Below are 22666 nucleotides of genomic sequence, written 5' to 3'. Positions count from 1 at the left end.
TGCCAGAGGAACAACCTCCTTCTAAACGTCAGTAAGACAAAGGAGCTGATAGTGGACTTCAGCACTAAGCAGGAGAGGAACTACCAGACCCCTGTCATCAACGAGTGCCCAGTGGAGAGAGTGGACAGCTTCAAATACCTCGGAGTTCACATCACGCAGGACCTGTCATGGTCCTGTCACATCAACACCGTGGTGAAAAAGGCCCGTCAGCGTCTCTACCACCTCAGACGCTTGAGAGACTTCCAACTGCCCTCCAAGGTGCTCAGGAACTTTTACTCCTGCACCATAGAGAGCATCCTGACGGGAAACATCTTAACCTGGTTCGGGAACAGCACCATGCAGGACAGACGAGCTCTACAGAGGGTTGTGCAGTCAGCTGAGCGCACCATCCGCTCCGAGCTCCCTGACCTGCACTCAATCTACAGCAGGCGGTGCTGGACCAAGGCCAGGAAGATCGTGAAGGACCTCAGCCATCCCAACAACAGACTGTTCTCTCTGTTGAGGTCAGGAAAGCGATTCCGCTCCCTGAAGACCAACACAGAGAGACTGAGGAGGAGCTTCTTCCCGCAGGCGATACGGTCTCTCAATCACACCACCACACAGTACTGACCCACACATACAGTTCTTACACACACTGGACATTCTGGACATTGTTTCACTTCATTACTTAAATCACGCTGCTGTTATTGTGTATATATTTATTTATATTTCTTCATACATTCTTATATAGTTCTATATTGTGTATTTTGTTGTACAGTTATTTTATTTTCAACTTTAATTTATATATTTTATCTTATTCTCCCAGTTAAATTTACCCTTCATTCTAATTTGTGTTGTACAGTTATTTCATTTTTAACCTTAATTTATATTTTATTCCTTCTTAGTTAAATTTACCCTTTTTAATTTTGCATATTTATTTCCTATCTTATTCATAGCCTTTTCCTTTTTTGTTTTCTTTAGGTCACGAGCAGTTGTCCAAGCATTTCACTACATATCGTACTGTGTATGACTGTGTACGTGACAAATAAAATTTGAATTTGAATTTGAATTGTAGAAATTGACTATAACTGTGTCCTTCATTTGGTTGGTGGGCGCAGTTAGGATCCATTTCAATTATACCAAACTGAGGAAAAAAATTTTATATTTTATTTTGAAGTGAACTGTCCTTTTGAAAGCTCACATCACAAGGTGCTCAGCTGTCCTGTCTTTATAATGACTGGCTCTGTGTAACTGCTCATTTTCCTTATGTTAAACACAGTTTGTGATCTGCGTTGGGGTAATACGTGTACCCTGCTTTCGAGTCATAGCTCAAACATTTCTACATGGCAAAATTACAGCATTTGTGTGCATTCCTGGCAGCATGGCTAAAATTAAAGCATGAGTCAAATTTTGGCTCGTATAGTGGAGAACATCCATATACAGTATACAAGGAAGTAGCTGGGTGAGTGCAAGATTGGAAACAAAGATAAATATTTCTACAACATAAAATGATTGTTGTCTTTAATGGCGCTCAACTACCTGAGAACTGAGACTCTTCCCACTGATTCATTTTCCTGCCATTTTTCATGAGTAAGAGGTGTTGTTCTTACATTTAATAGTCACATGCAGAGGCCTGCATGTATGTGCAGTATCAGTGTGTACATGAAACAAGAAAATGAAAGTATGCAGCTACTTGTAAATGATCTGGTTTTGTTAGGCTCCAAGATGTCTGGTCCATTATCTTCTATGTTTAATGACCAAAATCAACAACTTCATTAGGTATAGCTGGTCAGCTGCTTGTTGTGAAACTCAGTGCCTTTAAGATATAGATTACCTGATTATTATTATTATTATTATTATTATTTTAATTATAGAGGTTAATTTATAGAGGTAGCCCCACTGAGTCTCAATGTCTCATTTACTAGCAAGACCTGTTTCAGACAAACATATTAAAATTACAATGAAGTTCAAACAGCATGGGGAAGAAAGGTGATTTAAGTGACTGAATTTAGCATGTTTGTTGATGTTAGATGGGCTGGTCTCAGTATATTAAAAACTGCTGATTTACTGGGATTTTCCTGCACAACCACCACTATAGAACAGTTAAACTGTCAAATTTTATATTCTGGGTCACATATAGCACATTTTGAGTTTAAGTGGGCCGGACCAGTGAAAGTGCCCCTTCAGTCAGTGTAAAGAAATTTAATTAAACCTTTATTATAGTTCAGAAATAGCTCAGAAAAAGAAGCGCAGTTTCAACTGTGTGTCTCAGTTTTATTACATTATAAATATAAAAAGCATGAGAAGACCACACTGGAAGCGAGTCCTGTCAGTAAAGAACAGAAAACTGAGATTGCAGTTTAAAATTGGACAAATTGGAAAAATGTTTGCCTCATCTGACAAGACTTAATTTCTGCTGCAATATTTAGACGGTTGGATGAGAATTTAGTGGAAACAACATGAAAACATTGATCTATCCTGCCTAGTATCAACAGTTCAGGCTTGTGGTGGCAGTGTAATATTTGGGGGGCATATTTTTTTGGCACACTTTGGTCCCTTAGTACCAACTGAGCATTGTTAAAAAAAACACCACAACCTACCTGAGCATTGTTACTGACCATGTGTATCCCTTTGTGACAACTTCTGTTAACTGCTTCCAGCAGGATAAAGCCCCATTTCACCAAACTCATATTTCAAACTGGTTTCTTGAGCATGACAATATGTTCACTGTACTCGAATTGCCACCAGATCTCAGTCCAACAGAGCACCTTTGTGGTGTGGTGAAACAGGAGATTGTCATCATGGATGTGTCATCTGACAAGTCTTCAGGAACTATGTGATGCTGTCATGTCAATATGGACCAAATGTTTTAAAGAAATATTTTCAGCACCTTGTTGAATCTGTGCCATGAAGTATTATGGTGGGCCTGAAAGCAAAAGGAGGTCTAACCCAGTGCTAGCAATGTGTAACTAATTAAGTAGCCATTGACTGTACATGCAACCAGCAGACTGACGGTTTTAGGATCCTGTTCATACAAACAAAGACACTATTTGGATTTAAACCAGTTTTCAGGTGGCAAATGAACATATAATGGTAATGCTGAGAATACTGTTGCATGGTGAGTGTATTCAGGTTTAAGCAGAGCTGTGTTTTTATTTTAGTTGTCTTGATTGACAGGCCTCTCTGACTGTAACACCTTGTCCTAACAGTTAACTTGTCATGCATCACCTCTGCCCAGCGTTTACACTGTTGCCCATATTTGGGTAATATGGCTTTAAATGTCAGACACGATGACAGCAAGTTAGAAACACAGCGAGTAACACATGCCAGCAAACTAGCAGTAATACACCTGTGCGCCCACATGCCTTTATACACACGCATTGAACCTATTACCCAGAGAAGAACAAAATTACTTCTGTCTTTTAGATTCCAGAGAAATATAAAACACAGACAGGGCAAACACAGACACATGCCTGTTAAAGTGTTTAGCAGAGCTCAGAGGAACCCAGAGCATAGTTCTGTTCTCTGTGGTGTGTGAAAGCAGCAGCCTTGTAATATAAAACACACACAAAACTATGCTGACAGACGTTAGTGCTTCTTGAAGTTCGTTTTCCTACTTTTTTTTTTTTTTTTCAGGAAAGACTTGGATCCCCCTCCCCCAAACATGTTTCACAGTGGAAATGTCTGTTAAACAACTCAGTGCTGAAGAGTATTATCTATTGCTCCTCATAGTTTTTAGAAACTACAGTGGCTTGCAAAAGTATTCGGCCCCCTTGAACTTTTCCACATTTTGTCACATTACAGCCACAAACATGAATCAATTTTATTGGAATTCCACGTGAAAGACCAACACAAAGTGGTGCACACGTGAGAAGTGCAACGAAAATCATACATGATTCCAAACATTTGTTACAAATAAATAACTGCAAAGCGGGGTGTGCGTAATTATTCAGCTCCCTGAGTCAATACTTTGTAGAACCACCTTTTGCTGCAATTACAGCTGCCAGTCTTTTAGGGCATGTCTCTACCAGCTTTGCACATCTAGAGACTGAAATCCTTGCCCATTCTTCTTTGCAAAACAGCTCCAGCTCAGTCAGGTTAGATGGACAGCGTTTGTGAACAGTAGTTTTCAGATCTTGCCACAGATTCTCGATTGGATTTAGATCTGGACTTTGACTGGGTCATTCTAACACATGGATATGTTTTGTTTTAAACCATTCCATTGTTGCCCTGGCTTCATGTTTAGGGTCGTTGTCCTGCTGGAAGGTGAACCTCCGCCCCAGTCTCAAGTCTTTTGCAGATTCCAAGATGTTTTCTTCCAAGATTGCCCTGTATTTGGCTCCATCCATCTTCCCATCAACTCTGACCAGCTTCCCTGTCCCTGCTGAAGAGAAGCACCCCCAGAGCATGATGCTGCCACCACCATATTTGACAGTGGGGATGGTGTGTTCAGAGTGATGTGTAGTGTTATTTTTCCGCCACAAATAGCGCTTTGCATTTTGGCCACCAGAAAGTTCCATTTTGGTCTCATCTGACCAGAGCACCTTCTTCCACATGTTTGCTGTGTCCCCCACATGGCTTGTTGCAAACTGCAAATGGGACTTCTTATGGTTTTCTGTTAACAATGACTTTCTTCTTGCCACTCTTCCATAAAGGCCAACTTTGTGCAGTGCACGACTAATAGTTGTCCTATGGACAGATTCCCCCACCTGAGCTGTAGATCTCTGCAGCTTGTCCAGAGTCACCATGGGCCTCTTGGCTGCATTTCTGATCAGCGCTCTCCTTGTTCGGTCTGTGAGTTTAGGTGGACGGCCTTGTCTTGGTAGGTTTACAGTTGTGCCATACTCCTTCCATTTCTGAATGATCGCTTGAACAGTGCTCCGTGGGATGTTCAAGGCTTGGGAAATCTTTTTGTAGCCTAAGCCTGCTTTAAATTTCTCAATAACTATCCCTGACCTGTCTGGTGTCTAAATCCAATCGAGAATCTGTGGCAAGATCTGAAAACTGCTGTTCACAAACGCTGTCCATCTAACCTGACTGAGCTGGAGCTGTTTTGCAAAGAAGAATGGGCAAGGATTTCAGTCTCTAGATGTGCAAAGCTGGTAGAGACATACCCTAAAAGACTGGCAGCTGTAATTGCAGCAAAAGGTGATTCTACAAAGTATTGACTCAGGGGGTTGAATAATTACGCACACCCCACTTTTCAGTTATTTATTTGTAAAAAATGTTTGGAATCATGTATGATTTTCGTTCCACTTCTCACGTGTGCACCACTTTGTGTTGGTCTTTCACGTGGAATTCCAATAAAATTGATTCATGTTTGTGGCTGTAATGTGACAAAATGTGGAAAAGTTCAAGGGCGCCGAATACTTTTGCAAGCCACTGTATACCCTTATGCCTGTGATGAAGTAGCTCTCTCTAGACTGGGAATTTCCCTTATCCATCTTAGGCAGTCAAATATTTATGCTTGAGCATTACAAGACTGAGGTTAAGTGAAGGGTTACACTTGGGGTCAGACCCTGACAGTCCTGGAGAAAAATGGGATAGCCTGTCTTATGAAATACTGCAGTCATCCACCAACTCTCTGCAACCTGCTGAGCTCAATCAGTAATATGATTTGGGGGATTTTCCCATGCTCTTATTTCTTTCATCTTAAACATACCATCTGAATTTTTTCTGTTTATCTGCTGGGGAATTCATTTAGAGCAGCAGACATTCACTCATTTTTCACACAGGCCTGAGATTTTTCTCACCTTACACACAGTTACCATAGTCTGTCAAGGCCCACGCTGTGACTAGTTATATTGCTGTGGGTGTGCGTCCATTTAAATCTGTGTCATGTTGTCTTGTCTTTTATTTTTCTCTATAGGATGATTTTAGTCATTTTGTTTTCTCGTTTTTATGTTTGTTTCTCCTATAGGATGGCCTCACTTCCTTGCTGTTGGCAGCCAAACACAGTCATGCAGAAGTATGCAGCACTTTGCTCGACTTTGGTTCTGAAATCAACACTTCTGACAACAGTGGCAGGTATACAAAACAAAAAAACAACAAAAAAAGACCCCAACAAAGTCGACACACAATAAGACACAGGGAAAAAATTACAAATAAATTGTTGCTCATTGTAGGATATTTGATTGATGTTGAAGTGGTGATCAGTATGCTGTGTTGTCTGTGTTGTAGGACGGCCTTGATGCTCGCAACCGAGTCCAACGCAGTATCTGTTGTTGAAGTGTTGGTTCAGAGAGGAGCAGACTTGTCAGCTGTAGATGCAGAAGGCCATGAGGTTTTACATTACGCTAAGGTCTCAGGCAGCTCTGAAACCAAAACTGCCCTTTCAGCTGCACTAAACAAGCATCAGGTCTCAGGTAAGAGTTGTGCATAAACACAAACCTACAGTTCAGAGAAAGATAGGAAGTGAGTGCAGGTGGCTTTATGCAAGTGTTGAGGAAGTATTCAGTAAAGGTTTGTATGTAAATTTTGCGGACAATGTCACTCAGGCTGCGGTAGGCAGGCATATTTGTTTTTAGTTTTTTCCCCCTCCCCCCTTAAGGGCATTGCAGTGAACCAGTACATTTCCAGGGAAACTTACTCTGTACCTAATCTCAGTCTTAACCCTAACCAAAAACAATGTGAGATCCAGTCTTAATGCTTTCAGGGTTTTTTTGCCCTCCCAAAACCTGATCAGTGCCAATAAAAACACACATACTGCCCCTGTGAGACAGAGATCCATACTGCTCTGGGTTCAACACAAGTTAACACTGCCACCTGCAGTTGGTTTCCTGTTACTGTTGAATTTTTCTTAGATGTTTAGTGTGTTGTACCTAACAATACCTGTCCATCTTTTTTGGCAGATACGAAGTCTCCTAAAAGTCCCCAGGTAAGATATCGACCATCAAAAGTACTAAAACATGTGAAATTCCACAGCGGATGACAGTGAATAAACATTTTAGCACTGCCAACTGATTTATAGAATTAGGAAGTAAAATAAGGAATAAAACCAACTTCAGACTAATTTCAGTTTCATAGCTACAAATAATATAGTTCAGTTTCTCTCATGTGTTAGTGTCATAATTCCGAGCTTTGAAAAAAAAAAACTTTAATTGCTGTTTTTGAAAAAGAAACCTTAATTCTTACTGTAGCACCCACCGATTGACTCCTCTTACTAACCAGCACTGAATCCCACTTTTCTTTCTCTTTTTTTGGTCACCTTCCCTCTCTGCCTCTTTTGCTGGCTCTTCAGCATGATCAAGTAGCTAAGATAAGTGATGAACGGATCATAACTCCCAAAAAACGAAAAGCACCTCCACCTCCCATTAGCCCACCTCAGGTAAATGCATGTGTCTATGTCTGGCAGCTTGTACCAGTGTGCCACTCTCCATATTAATATTAATGCATGTTTGTAGTGTATTCATACAAAGTAATATAAGAACAAAATCAGCGATTGCTTATTTACATACTATCTGTAAAGGTCTCTTCGACAAACTATTAACTGATTTCTGGTGAGAAAATATCAGCCAAATGTTTCTGTTGATGTGCATGTATAATCACTGGCCACATTATTAGGTACAGCTTTCTAGTACTGGGTTGGAGCCTCTTTTGACTTCAGAACTGCCACAAGTCTCCATGGCAGATTTAATTAGGGGCTGGAAACATTCCTCAGAGATTTTGGTCCATATTGGCATGTTAGCATCAGATGTCCATAATGCAAGTCTCCCATTTCACCACATCCTGAAGAGCTGGTGACATTGGAGGTCATTTGAGTACCCTGTATTCCTTGTCATGTTCAAGAAACCAGTTTGAGATTGTTTCAGCTTTGTGGTGTGGCATGTTATGCTAGAGGACATGGTTAGCAACAATACCCAGGTATTAAGTGATGCTAAGTTGTTAGTAATAGGTGCAAAGTAAAAAAAGAATATATGCCAAGCATCAGATTCTCCATTCTCATGTTCAGTTTGAACTTATTACACATGCGGACTGTCTGGACACAAGGCAGGATGGATCCATGCTTTCATCATGCTTACTCACAATTTTGACCCTGCTATCTGAATCTTGCAGCAGAAATCAATACTCATTAGACAAGGCCACATTTTTTCCAGTCTTCTATTGTCTAATTTTGATGAGTCTGTGCCAATCAAAAGCCTCGCGTTCCTGTTCTTGGAGGATTTGGAGATGTTCTTCTGCAAGCCTCGATCGTATCAAGTGGTTATTTGAGTTACTGCTGTCTTCCTATTGGCTTAACGCAGTCCAGCAATGCTTCTCAGTTATCTAGCATCAGCAAGTAATTTTCACCCAGAGAACTACTGCTCACTGGATATTTTATCCCTTTCTGACCATTTTCTGTAAACCCTAGAGATGTTTTTTGTAGGAAAACCCATTAGATCAGCAGTTTCTTTAATAATCAGAAATTCTGTTACTCAGTTTGAACTTCAGCAGGTTGTCTTGACCAAGTATACATGCTTATATGTATTGAGTTGATGTCATGTGATTCGCTGATTAGGTATTTAGTATTAGGTATACTGAGCAGTTTAACAGGTAACCTATTAACGTGGCCAGTGTGTATATTTTATGCACTGACATAATTTATGTTATTTTAGTTGTTTAGTAAAACATTTCAAGTAAGTTATGTTATACATATGGGTTCAAAGTGCACACCATCAGCTTTAATTGTAAGGTTTTTGTATCCAAATTCAATTAAAAGTTTAGCGATTACAACTCTTTTAGCATTTAATATCTCTCTCTCTCTTTTTTTTTATTTTTTTTTTTATTAAGAGGCCAAAGGAAAAAATTGTGGAAAGTGTGGCGTTTGCATTTGCAAGCTGTTTCTATAAACAGTCAGTGCAGTACAGGACATCCTTAGGGATTGTAAAATGTCTGAGAGATGGTAGCGACATTAAAAGTGGACAAATCAATGATAGTAATTTATCAGGAAAATTAATGCAACAATCTTCCTTTAGAGCTCTGGACCCTCTTCCCCTTCAATTGTTACATCTACTGGCACTCCAGCATCCAACAAAAGTGACACTCCTAAAAGATTCAACTACAAGGTAACAGAAAAACACAAGGTATTAAAAAAGAAATATGAAAGTAAAAGCTGCATTAGCCTTTAGGCTTCCATTTTAAGTACTTGGGTAAATTCTTTCCATCAGCCTTCATATGATGTTTTTTTTCCTCCCAGTTTTTTCTGCCACTCGTCACTCCTTTCTCCTCCCCTTTTTTTTCACAGGAAGATGAGATCAGAGGAACAGCATTGAAAGAGGAGGTTGACAAGGAGAGAAACATGCTGCTGGAAACAATCGAAGACCTGAAGCAAACGGTGGAGACGGTGACGGGTCCTGAGCTGGATACAAAGGTGACTAATATATAGTTGACAACACTTTGGTGCTTTATTTAAATTCCATATATGCAGGTTTTTAAACCGGGTGTATTGACTAGACCAAATTATCGGGAGAAAAATAATTAAATTAATAATAAGTATTAGCATGCCTTGTTCATGTGAGTACCCCACATAGAGTCAATATACTGCATTTATATGTATTTTATATGAAAGTTAATCTCTTTTCATGCATTTAGGAAAAACTTGAATCAGAGATGTTTGTGTTGTGCATATTTTTAACTGAATATTTTAACTTTAGATTAATCTTAAACAGTTTTCTACGTATAATATGTTTACAAAGAAGCCAGCCTGCTTTTGTAGTTTAGTGCTAAACAAACACAACAGCTTTTCAGCATTCTTGAAGGAGGTCTATACTAAGCTTAAGACGTGCCACGACTCGTGTTGTTTTTCAGTAGGCAGGTAGTGGTCCTTAGCGTTGTCTTTATGCCTCAGTCTGGTATGTGAATGTATGTGTGCGTATGTCCTGGCAGGCCGAGCAAAGTTTCACAGCGTCTGCTGCTCTGGTTTCTGTTCTGCAAGCCAAGATTATGGCTCTCACTTTGGAAAACCAGCAACTTGCAAGCAAACTTAAGGTATGTAACCCATTCATTCATGCTCAGGAGTTTAGCTATGAAATAAACAACCAAAAACAATCAACGAAACAACAGTAAACTGCTTGTTTAAGCCAGGTTACTACTGCAGATTGTTTAAAGTGATAGATTTTTAAAAAAATGTTTTCTGTTTTTTAACAAACCACAAATAATGTAGTAGAAGTAGAGAAAAACAGAAGCACAGAAGAAGTCGGCTTACAGTATTTCGGTGTTTGATCCTTTTATGCCCGGCGGGAAATCATGAAGATGATGAATGCCTCTTTACTGAGCGTGCTCGTTACACTTAGGAAATAGGAATGTGTCAGTTTAACTACAGATTACGTGACATTTGTTTGTGATTTAAGCCGGAGCCTGAAAAGCTTACGAAGACGATTGCGGTTGTTTTTGAAAGCGTTTAAGACTTCGAACAACAGGATTCAGTTTACAAGTATACTATTGTTTTGTTCCGTTTTTCACATTAATAAACACACAGAATAATTACACTTTTGTTTGTGTTTCCATTCTAAGTTTTGTCCTAGAGCTTATTTAAAGCATATTAAAAAGGTAATAACTTGTGTACTCTTTATGGTTAGCTGAATGCCTGGGAGCACTACGAAAACTGCAGAAAAACTCAGCCTAACAACAACAACAACAACAGGATTACCAGCAAACTGCACATTCTTAAAAGAAGGCAACCTATAGTGTGCATATGCATCAGTGCAATGACCTTACTGGCTTATGTGTCACGTGCAACGGTGTGTGTTTATTTCTGGTAACCAAAACGTAGTCCAACTTTTACATGTTTTAATTTAATGTTACTTTTAAACGTAATATTACTCAACACTGGTTTCTGTTTAACCTTCTAACCTTCTCTTTGATATTTGGGCTGATTGGGACCCAATGAGTGTAAAAACAAAGAATCACCAGATTTTTTTTTTTTTTTTTTTTACCTGATTTTTTGTTCCTAAGAAAAACGAGAGCCACATATGAGGATATTCGTTTAAAATTTTGATAAAACAGTAGCAGTATAATGTCCTCATAAGTGGATATCAGGCCCTAGTAGAGCAAAATTAAATATTTTGGTCTAAATAACTCAAAATGTGATGTTCACATATGTGGACGCCAGGTCCTAGGAGGTTAAATAAATAAAGCTGACACTCTAATTATCCCTCCTGTCCTCCCTTAATGCTGCTAAGTGTTGCTCAGTACACTTGAGTAAATGAGCAATAATCCATTTGTGTAATATCTTATATTTAATTGTTAATTTAGTGGGTGTGTGCATTATTAATTAATCTGCCAATCCTGATCAAATTAAACAGTTGACCCAGCTTTGTGGTATTTTCATAAAGTGACTGTGCCCTAAAATTGTGTAAATGTGGCTGAGATTGAATCCACCAGATTGTGTGATAAAAAGAAAACATGGCCACTGGCTGTGGGTTGTAGTAAGAAGTGCCCTAAGTGTTCAGTAAGAATAGAAAAGTGAAAGTTTATAGTGTATTTTCATATTCATATAATTTTTTTTATAAATATAAATTGGAAAAAATATTTTATATGAAAAATTTGACTCCTATTCTTAAGACACCCACAGCTATATAAATACTAGAGATGGACCAATCCGATATTATGTATCATATGTGTCACGTGATAGAGCGGCTGTCTCTTCGAGACCTGTCGGCGGTCTGGTGGAGCGTTTGGAGCCTCACTACATGCTTCCAAACCGCGGCATTTAATTTCGAAGAAAACTATCCCAGAGAAGTAAAGCAAATGTGTATAAGTTCATCTCTGAATGTTTGAATAGTATTTCCGCGTTAAGCTAAACAACTGATATTTGGAGCCACAGCTGGACTGGCCATCGGAGTTTCATATTGAGGAGAAAAGGAATCGATTTGTCTCGTACTTCAGCTAGAATGGAAAAAAGACACAAAGCTGGAGTTATTCTGTTTTTGCTGCACAGCTGCCTCTTCTTCTCTCATTCTCTCCCCCTTCCTCCCCTGTTGCTACTTCAACCATGAAACTGATCAATGATCAGCTGGTCGGCTTTTCTGTCGCAAGTCCCGTTTTTCTTGTTTGTTTATCGCCCACTTTGCGCCAGAAAGAGGAGACCAGCGGATAAACAACAGTAGCACGTTTAAGCGTGGTCAGCTGTTGTTAGAATTGATTTAATATTACTTTCTAGTATTCGCTGGTGTTTGCTGGAGCCACGGCTGTAAAAGCTACTGCTCATTATATCGGTTTGGATATGTGGTGAGAGGGAAACATGAAGATGAAACCAGGAGATGTCCTGATGTTACTGAATCATCAAAGCTGAACAGTGATGGAGAAACAGGTTTACCTTTTAGGTGACAAGAATGAGTTGAAGGGAAGTTATGAACTGTTTCTGAGAGACAAATAACACCAGGATCCTTTTTTATGTAGCTGACAGCTGGTAACTGTGCAGGGGCGGGTCTAGCAAAGTTTTGCCAGGGGGGCTAGGCAGGGCATTAACAGGGAGAGGGGGGCACAAAAAATACTTTTCTTTGTTATTTCATTTAAAATGACTAACTTTTAATAAATAATTATCTGAATCTTACAACCAAAGTGGTCATCTGATTAAATGTCTAGAAATCCATAATTGTATACAAGTCTAATAATAATAATGGATTGGATTTATATAGCGCTTTTCGGGGCCCTCAAAGCGCTTTACAATGCCACTATTCATTCACTCTCACATTCACACACTGGTGGAGGCAAGCTACAGTTGTAGCCACAGCTGCCCTGGGGCAGACTGACAGAAGCGAGGCTGCCATATCGCGCCATCGGCCCCTCTGGCCAACACCAGTAGGCGGTAGGGTCTTGTCCAAGGACACAACGACCAGGACAGAGAGCCCAGGGATCGAACCGGCGACCTTCCGGTTACAGATGCGATTCCCAACCCCCTGAGCCACGGTCGCCCCTAATATATACCCTAGTAAGCTATAGTACTTTTTCATTTGGGAAGGTACCATCTGTGCAGTCTGCAATTGAAGAATTGAAGAAAGATGTTGAATCTATTTAATTATTGCAGAAAAATAACTGATTTCTGTGCATTTGTTTTACACTTACATTAAATTAAAGTTGATTACGTCGATTAAGCATCGTGAGGTGGGGGGTGGTTCCCTAATATTTTTGCTGGGAGTTGGCAACCCTGCTAGTTAGGTTGTTTAATATTTCTGCTAAGTACTCTTTAAAACACCAGAATAGGGAGGATGGAGCAGGTTTAAGTGCATTAGATTGATCAGTGTTGCTGAACTATGAAATATTTTGGGTGCAGTGTATTTTTTGCATACAGGTATAACAGAATAGCTTTAGTGTTGTTGTTTATTTAAACTTGAGTATGAACTTATAAAAAATGCAGCAAGATATTAAAAAACAGTTTTATTGATTACAAAATACACTATATCGGATTCATATCAGTATCGGCAGATATCCACATTTATGATATCGATATCAGACATAAAAAGTGGTATCGTGTCATGTCTAATAAATACCTCTGTTTTTTTCTTTGTAATTAATCAATCCAAGCGAATGTGAGAGAAAAACATAGCTGCAGTTTCATTACTGAGCTTTTTGTATTTCCAGCCTCACTCACTTTCATTCACTTTTGCCTGTTCCCTCATCCCACAGAAACATCCATCCCTCCAAGGAAATGAAAACCTGAAGGAGAGGAGTCGTCCAAACAGCATTGCCTCCAACTCATCTTTCCACTCTACCCAGGATGAGTTTGAGTCATTGCCTCAAGTCCCCTCCACCACTCAAGTAGAAGGGGAAGATCCAGGAGCTGACTCTGTGATACTGGAGGAAGACGAGAGGGAGAAACTACGAGGAGGAGGCGAAGAGGAGATCAGATTGTTAAGGCAGACATTAGAGAAAGTTCAGATAAAACTGCTTGAAACCAGGAAGGAAAACCAGTCGCTTCAGGCTCAGCTGAAGCCAGAGCGAAGCAGGGAAAGAGAGGACAATGAAAGCGAGAGAGGAAGAGAGAGAGAGCTGATGGAGAGTCTAGCAGAGCTGCAAGCCAAGCTGACTGACACTCAGGAGAGATACCACCAAGCTGTGGAGGAAGTGGAGAATCTGAGAGTACAGGTGGGAACGAGAGAACGAGAGAGCCAGAGGCTTACATCATCCACACTTGAACATGAAGTAACGCAGCTAAAGGCCCAGCTCGCCCAATCAGAGTCAGAGGTAGATAAAGCAACACAACATATCAAACGTCTGGAAGAGGCACTGAAGAAGACGGAGGATGATAGAGAGAGCGCTAAAGAGAAAGAACAGAGGGCAGCACAACTTGAGGAGCTGTACAAGGAGGCACAGGAGGAAGTCAGGGTGCTCCAGGTAAATGCAGGGTTCTTCTATATGAACAAAATTGATTTGTCCAACCTTTGTAGTCTGTTTCATCTCTGCTTGAGGCTGACAATTCAAGATTTAGCTGATATCAGAGGAGCAGAGTTTTTTTTTTTTTTTTTTTCTTTAGACTGCTTTTTAAAATGCAGTTCGCCACATATCATTCATCTTTATGGCCTGCAATTTATCCCCTTTCTGTTGCTTAGGAGGCTCTAAAGGGCACAGTGCCTGTTGAATCTGCAGCCAAAGACTTTGAAGAGATGAAGGCTGCCCGAGATGAGGAAATCACTGGACTGCAGCTCCGCTGCAGGGAACTTTCACGCTCCTACAGTGAAACCAAAAATCAGCTCAATGCCACTCAGAAACAGCTGGCTGAAGCTCAAGCTGAGAAGAGTACCTCCCCCTCTCCAACTTTGGAACAACAGGTGCAGGTGTTAAACAGTAAGGTGGAGGAGCTGCAGAGGCTGCTAGCTGAGGCTGAGAAGAAATATTCATCTGCTCAAGAGGAGATTTCACTACTGAGGAAGGCGGCAGAGGTTCAGGCACAGAGCTCCGTGGCTCTTGCTGATCAAATGCAGGTGATGTCGTCTCTGGGTAATGCGATCAAAGAGCTGGAAAATGAGGTGGAAGCCTTGAAAGAGGAGCTACATCAAAAGACCACGCAGGTGGAGGCTCTTCAACACAGGTGAGTGAAAAATAGCAACACAAACACAAAACTAAATATGTCAAATTTTGATGATGAACATGTTTCCTATTTTTTACTGAGCTCCACCTTGGTTGGCTACAACAAAAATCTTACTTATACATTGACGCACCTGTATAAATAACCTTTTGGATAATGTGAAATGATAACAAGTAAAAGAACCTAATATTGTACTAATGATTATCAGTAAATGAGTATAAAATTAAGGCACAGACTATATATAAAAGAAGGATGCACATAGTGTACCACAAAATCACCGATAGGTCTTGTGGTGTAGCAGCCTCAAGTTTAGCATAATGATGCCAAAAGTGATCATAATGAGGTAATAGAGTGCTAGTATTAGTGTTATCAGCTAATACTAATTGGCTTGTTTAGGAATGTATATCTGTAGAATGGCAAGTTAATGAAAGAAAAAAACAAGCTGACTAATCTTGATTGTTAGAGAAATACATTTATCTCATTTTTTTTAAAATATGAAAATGAAAAAAATAAAAGATATTAAAATATATTCACATCAATTACAGGGTTACTGGGTTTATCCATTTCCATTAAATGTTCCTCCCTGCTAGAATAAAATGTACTTCTATTTACTACCATGTGTCCCCTTCACAAACAGGCTGACAGCTGAGAAGGATGTCACCCCAGATGACTCAGTCTCCCGCGTGGAGCATGACACAGTGCGGGAGCAGCTGGAAGGTGAAGTGAACCATCTGACACACCTCCTCCAGGAGGCCCTCAGGAAGCAGGATGAGATGGCCCTGGAGGCTGCTGATGCCTGGCAGAAGGTGGGAGGATAGGCAAAAACAACATATCCACTTTCCAAAGGCTCTTTTCTCTCTAACATTTAGTACTATCTATTCTTAACACTTATCTTAACCGCTCATCCATCCATCAGGCACGGGATAATGGTGCAGAGCGAGAAGCCCTGCAGGAGCTAGTTATGTCAAAGGAGAAGGAGAACCAGACGCTGACCTCCAAACTGGCCGAGTCCCAGGATGCTGTGTGTCAGCTCAAACAGCTGGTGGAGAATCACACTGCATCAGAGAGAGAAAAGAACAAGAGGGTCAGTAAGGAAATGGCAGCTAAAAGTATTTTCATTTCACGGTGAACTTGTTCAACTTGTTCTATCTTGTTGTAGATAGATGACCTGTCTCGAGAGGTGGTGAAACTGAAGGATGCCTTAAACAGCCTATCACAGCTCTCCTACAGCTCCTGCTCCCCCTCCAAACGACAGCAGCAAAATCAGCAACTCGAGACGATGCAGCAGCAAATCAAACAACTGCAGTACCAGCTTGCTGTAAGATTTCTCATTAATAATTAGCGAATCGGTTTAAAAGCTCCACAAAGGTCACAGAAATGTTCCCTTAAACTGCTTTTGTAATAAGTTACAGCACAATCTGTCACCACACACACACACACACACACACACACACACACACACACACACACACACACACACGCACGTATAACAGCCATGGAAACAGCCACATTCCCAGGTTTGCCACCCCCAGGCTTCAGTTATAATCAGAGAGATCTGATGAGCTTATTCCTTACTGGAGTCACAACAGTGCAACCTTCTGGGGGCTCTGTAAATTACTTACACTAGCTTTGATATAAATAAAGTACAGTTGTTAAGTTTGGGTTTGCCTCATGTCTTTTTAGGAGTCAAAGAAGCAACACAGTGAAGTAGTGTCAGTTTACAGAATGCACCTCCTCTATGCTGTTCAGGTAAGTCCATCCATTTGTTTATGTCTTCTTGGACTACAGCTTAATGATGTTCACTTTTAAGGGATCAGGTCACCCTAACTAACTTTAAGTCAGGCATTCAGATACTTTTGTTTGTGATTCGTTGGAAGGTTTTTCAAATGAATGTCACTTAATATTATCCACCTAGTAATCACTTTAGCAGTTGTTTTCTTTATTTTTAGTCAGTTGACTAACTGACCGTCTGTCTTGGACCTTTAGGGTCAGATGGACGAGGACGTCCAGAAAGCCTTGAAGCAGATCCTGATGATGTGCAAGATGCCAAGCCAAGCCAACGAAGCCTCCTGAGACAAGCAGGGAGTGCTTTACCAAAAGCATGTTGTCAGACACACGGTGCCTCTGGATGAAGCTTGAGGATTTGTTTATAAGGAACTGGTTTACAATCAGGTGTTCATTGCCTTTACCTAATGTCATTTTGACCCAGTTACCTAACCTACACCTGGTATCAACATGTCTAGGTAGCTTACTGTAATGTGAACGCACATGTAGTTGAAGTCGGCCGTGTCCTCCCAGCTCATCTTCTTGTTAATCACATTGCATGCACAATCAAGACAATGAGAGGCTGTTTTAATACCAGGATGAATGCAAACATTCATGGACCGGCTGTCAGGATCTAGATATAGTGTGCATGTTCATACCAGGTGGAATTGGGGCGTTAATGTTAGCATGTTTGTCAGGTCAGGGTTGTGCTCATCAGCTCACTGATAATTCAGATAAACAGAGGAACCAGGTGTTTATCGTGTGTGTACCAGCCAAATTTAAAGTGTGTACATGTTAACACTACACTGAAGATGTGCAGTAACCCTAAATCACATGCAGTTCCACACATGCACCCATCAGCCCAGTGAAAACAGTGAGTCCGTTTCTGTTCAAGTGTCTATTTTATAATACAGCAGTGTTAGTATTATCTGAGTTTGCTGTAAAATGTTAACTGTCCACAATTTCCCGATAGAATTAAAATCATTTGTGCTGTGTTAACAATTGCATGAGTCTTTGCTCTACAGCAGCTCAAAAATTGCTGGACTTGTATGTAGAAAAAGCAAAATGCTGTTTGATTTTTTCCTATCAGTTAAAAAAAAAAAATGTAAAAAAAATAATAATTATTGAGCCGTTTTACCCTGTCGTGTTTTTTGTTTTTTTTTTTTAAATAACTGTACTTAAATGATAAGGGTTGATATCTTAGATGTCCTTGTTTTGTGTCAATGTTTTTCCTCGAATATAACAACGCACTATTGTTCCAGTGGCACCTGAATTAGAACATTTTCCTCTTAATATTATTATTATTATTATTTTTACATATGAGGGGTTAACTGTTTACTGTAGTAAAAAAGTAACAAATCTGAATTGTAACAAAAGTCCAGCAGTGGGCTGAATATTTTTGTCTTTCTGACACAGAGGGGGATAAGAGTTTTACTTTTTATATTCCCTCTACTCTTCTAAGAGTTGCAATCTCTTACATGAAAAGCATGTAAAATATATTGCTTGATATCAGATGGTTGAGTTGTGTAAAAACAAAACACAAGTTCTCCTATCATGTGCCTGTAATCACACAGTATTTTTTTTTTGGTTCTACAGCAGCTTCAACAGGATTCTTTGTACCATCTTTTAATTTATTTATCTTTACCAGAAATTGCATTTTTCTCCCCTTTCCCTCAGTTTGTAATACTGTTCTTTCTCTCAGTGCTCCTTTGTGTGTGTGCAGGAAAACACTGTACAGTGTACTCTATTGGACACTTTTAAAATGCACAACCCGTTCACTGTTTAACTGGAGTCATACTGAATTAAATTGTATCTAAGTGACTGACCTTTGTTTCTCACTGACCAGGTCTTTATCGCCCGTCTGAGAATTGTTTGATCGTATGCCTGTCTTCAGTTCTTCTCGTTTTCTCTAAGCCTTGACTGAAACGTTTTTACCAAGAAAGGGAAACAAAGAAGCAGCTTGTCCTGTTGGTTGTTTCTTTTCTAACACTTTTGTAGTAAAAAGAGAAACTTGTTTGACAACTGTATTTTATCCACATAATAAATTTTGAAGATACTGCACATTTATCTGTTTTCTGTTATGATTAAGAAAGAGTAGCATTTAACCAGAAAATGAGTGATGACTGAGTGCTTATAGCTAATAGGAAGGTAACAGTAAATCATATGATTGGGGATCATACATGAACACTACATAACACAATACATAATTGGTTTATTTATTAGGTACACACGTTCAACTGCTCAACAGGCATGTAGAAATGTCCGAGACGACCCCCTGAAGTTCAGAGAGTCCGAATGAGGAAGAAAGGTGATTTAAGTGATTTTGAATGTAGTATGGTGACTGATGCTGATCTACTGGGATTTCCCACACAACCATCTCTAGGGTTTATAGAGAAAAGTAACCTTTATTGAAATGGACTCCTACAATTTGCACAGACTTGCCAACACTGGACAACAGAAGATTAAAAAAAATCATTGCCTGGTCTGAGGAGTCTTAATTTCTGCTATAAAATTTGCAAAGCAATGTCGTAATTTGGCGTAAACAACATGGAAAGATGGATCGATCCTGGCTTGTATCAACAATTCAGGGTGCTGGTTGTGGTTTAATGGTATGGGGGGATCACTTATTTACCTAACCCCACTACGTACCCAGAGAACCCATGCAGACACGGGAGAACACGCAAGCTCCACAGAAAGGTCTCAAACTCATGACCTTCTTACTGTGAGACAACAATGCTAACCATCATGCCACAGTGCTGCTACTGTGTGATTCTGTCATGTGAATATTCTATTAGCAAGGTGTACCTAATGAAGTGGTTGTTGAGTTGCACCTTCTTCAATAGTTGGTTTGCGTAGAAGAAGTAGTGAACTTGTACACCAGAACACTTTAAGGATCTGGCACTTTAGTCAGCAAGCACCTCTGGTAGAATCCCCCCCCCCCCAAAAAAAACAAAACAAACAAAAACAAACAAAAAACCTCTGTATATGTGACTCGACTAACAGGATGCACTGGCCTCATAAGTATTTACCAGTATTGACCAACTTCAATATTCGCAGGCCACAATACTCCTCTGCAAACACCAAGTCATTCTAGCAAAATTAGATTTAACACACGTTTTGGATCCAACTTTGAGAGAATCAGCCACAAGGTTTCTTCATTCATCTCAGAGTCATTAAAACATGAACTCACACATATGCTTGGCAAAGATCACCAGCCAACAATTACTGGACAGGTAATGTATGACCACTAGATGGCGGCCATCACTAACACTAGATCTTTCATATCCTAATAGGTGGTTTTTACAAAGATATCTTTATCTAACAGGGGACAACCAAGTGAGATAAAATTTACAATGATACCCTGCAAAGCAGGCTGAGATCTCAACCAAACTGACCACTTTGTATGGAAAAGACTTTCAAACAACACCATCAAGAAACAAAAGGGAATGTCTTTTGGTGTTATATAACTTCAGTAGAGTTTTAAAGAGCATCTAGTGTATGTATGTGATATAGTGAGGCCATTTTGAATCACCATTAGATTGTTTTTTCCTAAAAATAAATATCCACAAATCTCCACTTCAGAGTTTAATATATCAAGGGAATTAAAAAAAATAATCTAGGATGTATTGTTTGTTTTTCTGTTGGTTTAGGCCCACCAGCCTCCATGTCAACACTCTGTCCTCCTTCAATGTCCTCTCAGCTTTGGCTCTCAGAAGTCCTGCCAGTCTGACTCTTGAGTAATGTATCTGCCATTCTGTTTCCTCTAACCGGTGGCACAACTACTTCGTTTCCTGCCCTGGCCCTGTGTTCTGCCCGCAGGCAAAGACACACTTCCACATAAGGATGCAAAAACACACACACCTCTGCCTTTACACGACAACTTCCTCTCAATCTTGCTTTCACACACGTTCTGTCCTCAGGCCTTGGGTGTTAGTGGGCCCTAATCCAGTTAGGACTCATGTTTGTCAAGCATCACAGCTGCAGAAAACTCTCCAAGTCTGGAGTCTGTGAGTGGCAGGATGAACTTGGCTAAAAGTTCGAGGCTATGGTTTATGATGAGTAGAGCCCAACTTTTACGAGTTTGTGTTTGGTTACTTGACTACAGTTCAACAGATTTTTCAGTTTTCCTGAAGCTTTAACTTTGAATAAAGACACCACAAAGGTAGATTTTTCTTTATCTGCTTATTCCAAAGACTCAAGTGTAGGTAAAGCAGGAAATAAAACATGAAATAATTAGATATATTTCAGGTATTTTACTGCCAAATGTGAAATCCTGCCAATGTTATTGCTGCTAATGGTTGCAGCTGTTTAAGTATGAAAATTTGCCATTTATTATTACTTATCTCATATGCTAAAACTGAAAAAAACTTTGAGTTTCATCCTTTTTAATAGTTGGTTTATTTAGGAAATAATCTGTTAATCTGCAATACTATCTTTATTTAAATACTCAAAACCAGAAGCTGTATTTTTGTGAAAAAAAAAAAAAGATATCAAAGTGTGATCATGGACGTTAATTTTGTCAGTTATGTTTCCATGCCTAAAACTCACTCTTTGACAATAAAAACACACCACTGTCACACTAAAATTTAAGAGGTTGAAAGATTCAGCCATGACACAGTAAATCTCTGGGGACCCAGGGGTGAACCGTGGGGAACTCCAAACCAAGCCTGGATATATTTTGAGCATGTGTTTACAACATAGTGTTCCTAACTATCTAGATTTCCTAAAACAAACAAATAAATAACAACTCTGTTTTGTGAAAAAGAGTTCAGAAGTGAGGAGACAGAGTAAAGCAAAAGGGAAGAAATCATACCAGAAGGTCAAAGCCCAGGAGAGGAAGGCCGTTGCTGAAGGAGCCCATTCAGGGAGGAAATGAGGCGAGTTTGTGGCCAAAAAAATACCAAAAAAACCCAAGGAGAAGCAAGAGCAGCAGATCAAGAGGGACAAGTGTATATGTTGAATCACCAGGAGGATGACTAATCCACCACTGAGACTCTCTTCTGAAGTAGCGTACAAACTCGACTCAGCTGCCAAAGGCATGAGAGGAGCAGGCTAAGGAGAGGAAGCTGCTGATGAAGAGGTCAGCCCTCTTGTTAGTTTTCTTGACAACCATAACTTACTAGTGATTAAAAATGGCAGCAATAAAGTCGTGTATTTTGATCTTCCACCTTGTCACATTTTTTAAAATGTCCTCTGTTTTTTTGTTGATTTTTTTGCTGTTTGTTTAAACTCTGTATTTCCGGCTAATCAGGATTTGTGTTCTTAGTAAATATTGTTGAATGGCTTTTTGCTAACGTGCGTCATAACTCGCATGCTTGCTCTAAGAGAGCTGGCCTGTAATGTCAGCGTAAGTGTCGTGTATTTGTTTCTGTTGTTCTCCTACTTAATTATTTCCGAATATTTTCGGCTGGTAATAATGACATCTGGACCGGGACTCTTTTTGCCTGTCTTTGAACTGCTGTGAGTTTACAGAAAGATTTATTTACAGGCATTGTTGTGTCTGCTCGCCAGGTGCAAAACAGTCTGCCCTAATCAAATCTGATGCCGTGAGTGCTTAGAGGTTCTTCTGTCTGCTATCAACCTCTCTGCTTTGTGAAAATGCAGTGTTAAAGAGACAGGATGCACACAGTTTGTCGTCTGTACATGTAAAAGTGTGTGCAGAGCAACATTGCTGTATATATCTGTAATTTTACAGGGCTCAAAATATTTTGGTCAGTAATGTGTGTGTAAGCAGCACTGTTGCCTCACAGCAAGAAGGTCTGGGTTTGAATCCATCATCTGGCTGAGGCCTTTCTGTGTCTTCTTGCTCTCCTCATGTTTACATGGGTTCTCTGTTGGTACTCCGACTTCCTCCCACAGTTCAAAGACATGCAGTTAGTGGGGTTAGGTTAACTGGTGATTCTAAATTGCCTGTAGGTG

At 39.9% G+C, this 22666-nt stretch overlaps 1 protein-coding gene across 2 annotated transcripts in view; it reads left to right on the top strand.

The window, feature by feature from the left end:
* The window catches only part of rai14 (retinoic acid induced 14), a 55598-nt gene extending 37679 nt beyond the window's left edge, over positions 1-17919 (top strand). The window contains exons 8-21 of one of the 2 annotated variants that reach the window (XM_085413784.1): positions 5900-6006; positions 6160-6344; positions 6831-6856; positions 7220-7306; positions 8934-9023; positions 9203-9328; positions 9844-9945; positions 13585-14292; positions 14508-14986; positions 15621-15789; positions 15900-16067; positions 16143-16301; positions 16667-16732; positions 16970-17919. In XM_085413784.1, the coding sequence (XP_085269910.1) occupies positions 5900-6006; positions 6160-6344; positions 6831-6856; positions 7220-7306; positions 8934-9023; positions 9203-9328; positions 9844-9945; positions 13585-14292; positions 14508-14986; positions 15621-15789; positions 15900-16067; positions 16143-16301; positions 16667-16732; positions 16970-17056 (2559 nt within the window). In that variant the 3' untranslated portion in view covers positions 17057-17919. The remainder of the gene's footprint in view (positions 1-5899; positions 6007-6159; positions 6345-6830; positions 6857-7219; positions 7307-8933; positions 9024-9202; positions 9329-9843; positions 9946-13584; positions 14293-14507; positions 14987-15620; positions 15790-15899; positions 16068-16142; positions 16302-16666; positions 16733-16969) is intronic. The other variant, XM_085413785.1, reaches the window with a different exon arrangement.
* Positions 17920-22666: the final 4747 nt, after the last annotated feature.

This window comes from Rhamphochromis longiceps, linkage group LG7, assembly GCF_057381845.1.
Source record: "Rhamphochromis longiceps isolate RC_006_pf linkage group LG7, R_longiceps_female_GT1.1, whole genome shotgun sequence".
Classification (NCBI taxonomy): Eukaryota; Metazoa; Chordata; class Actinopteri; order Cichliformes; family Cichlidae; genus Rhamphochromis; species Rhamphochromis longiceps.
This window is presented reverse-complemented; position numbering and strand designations above follow the sequence as displayed.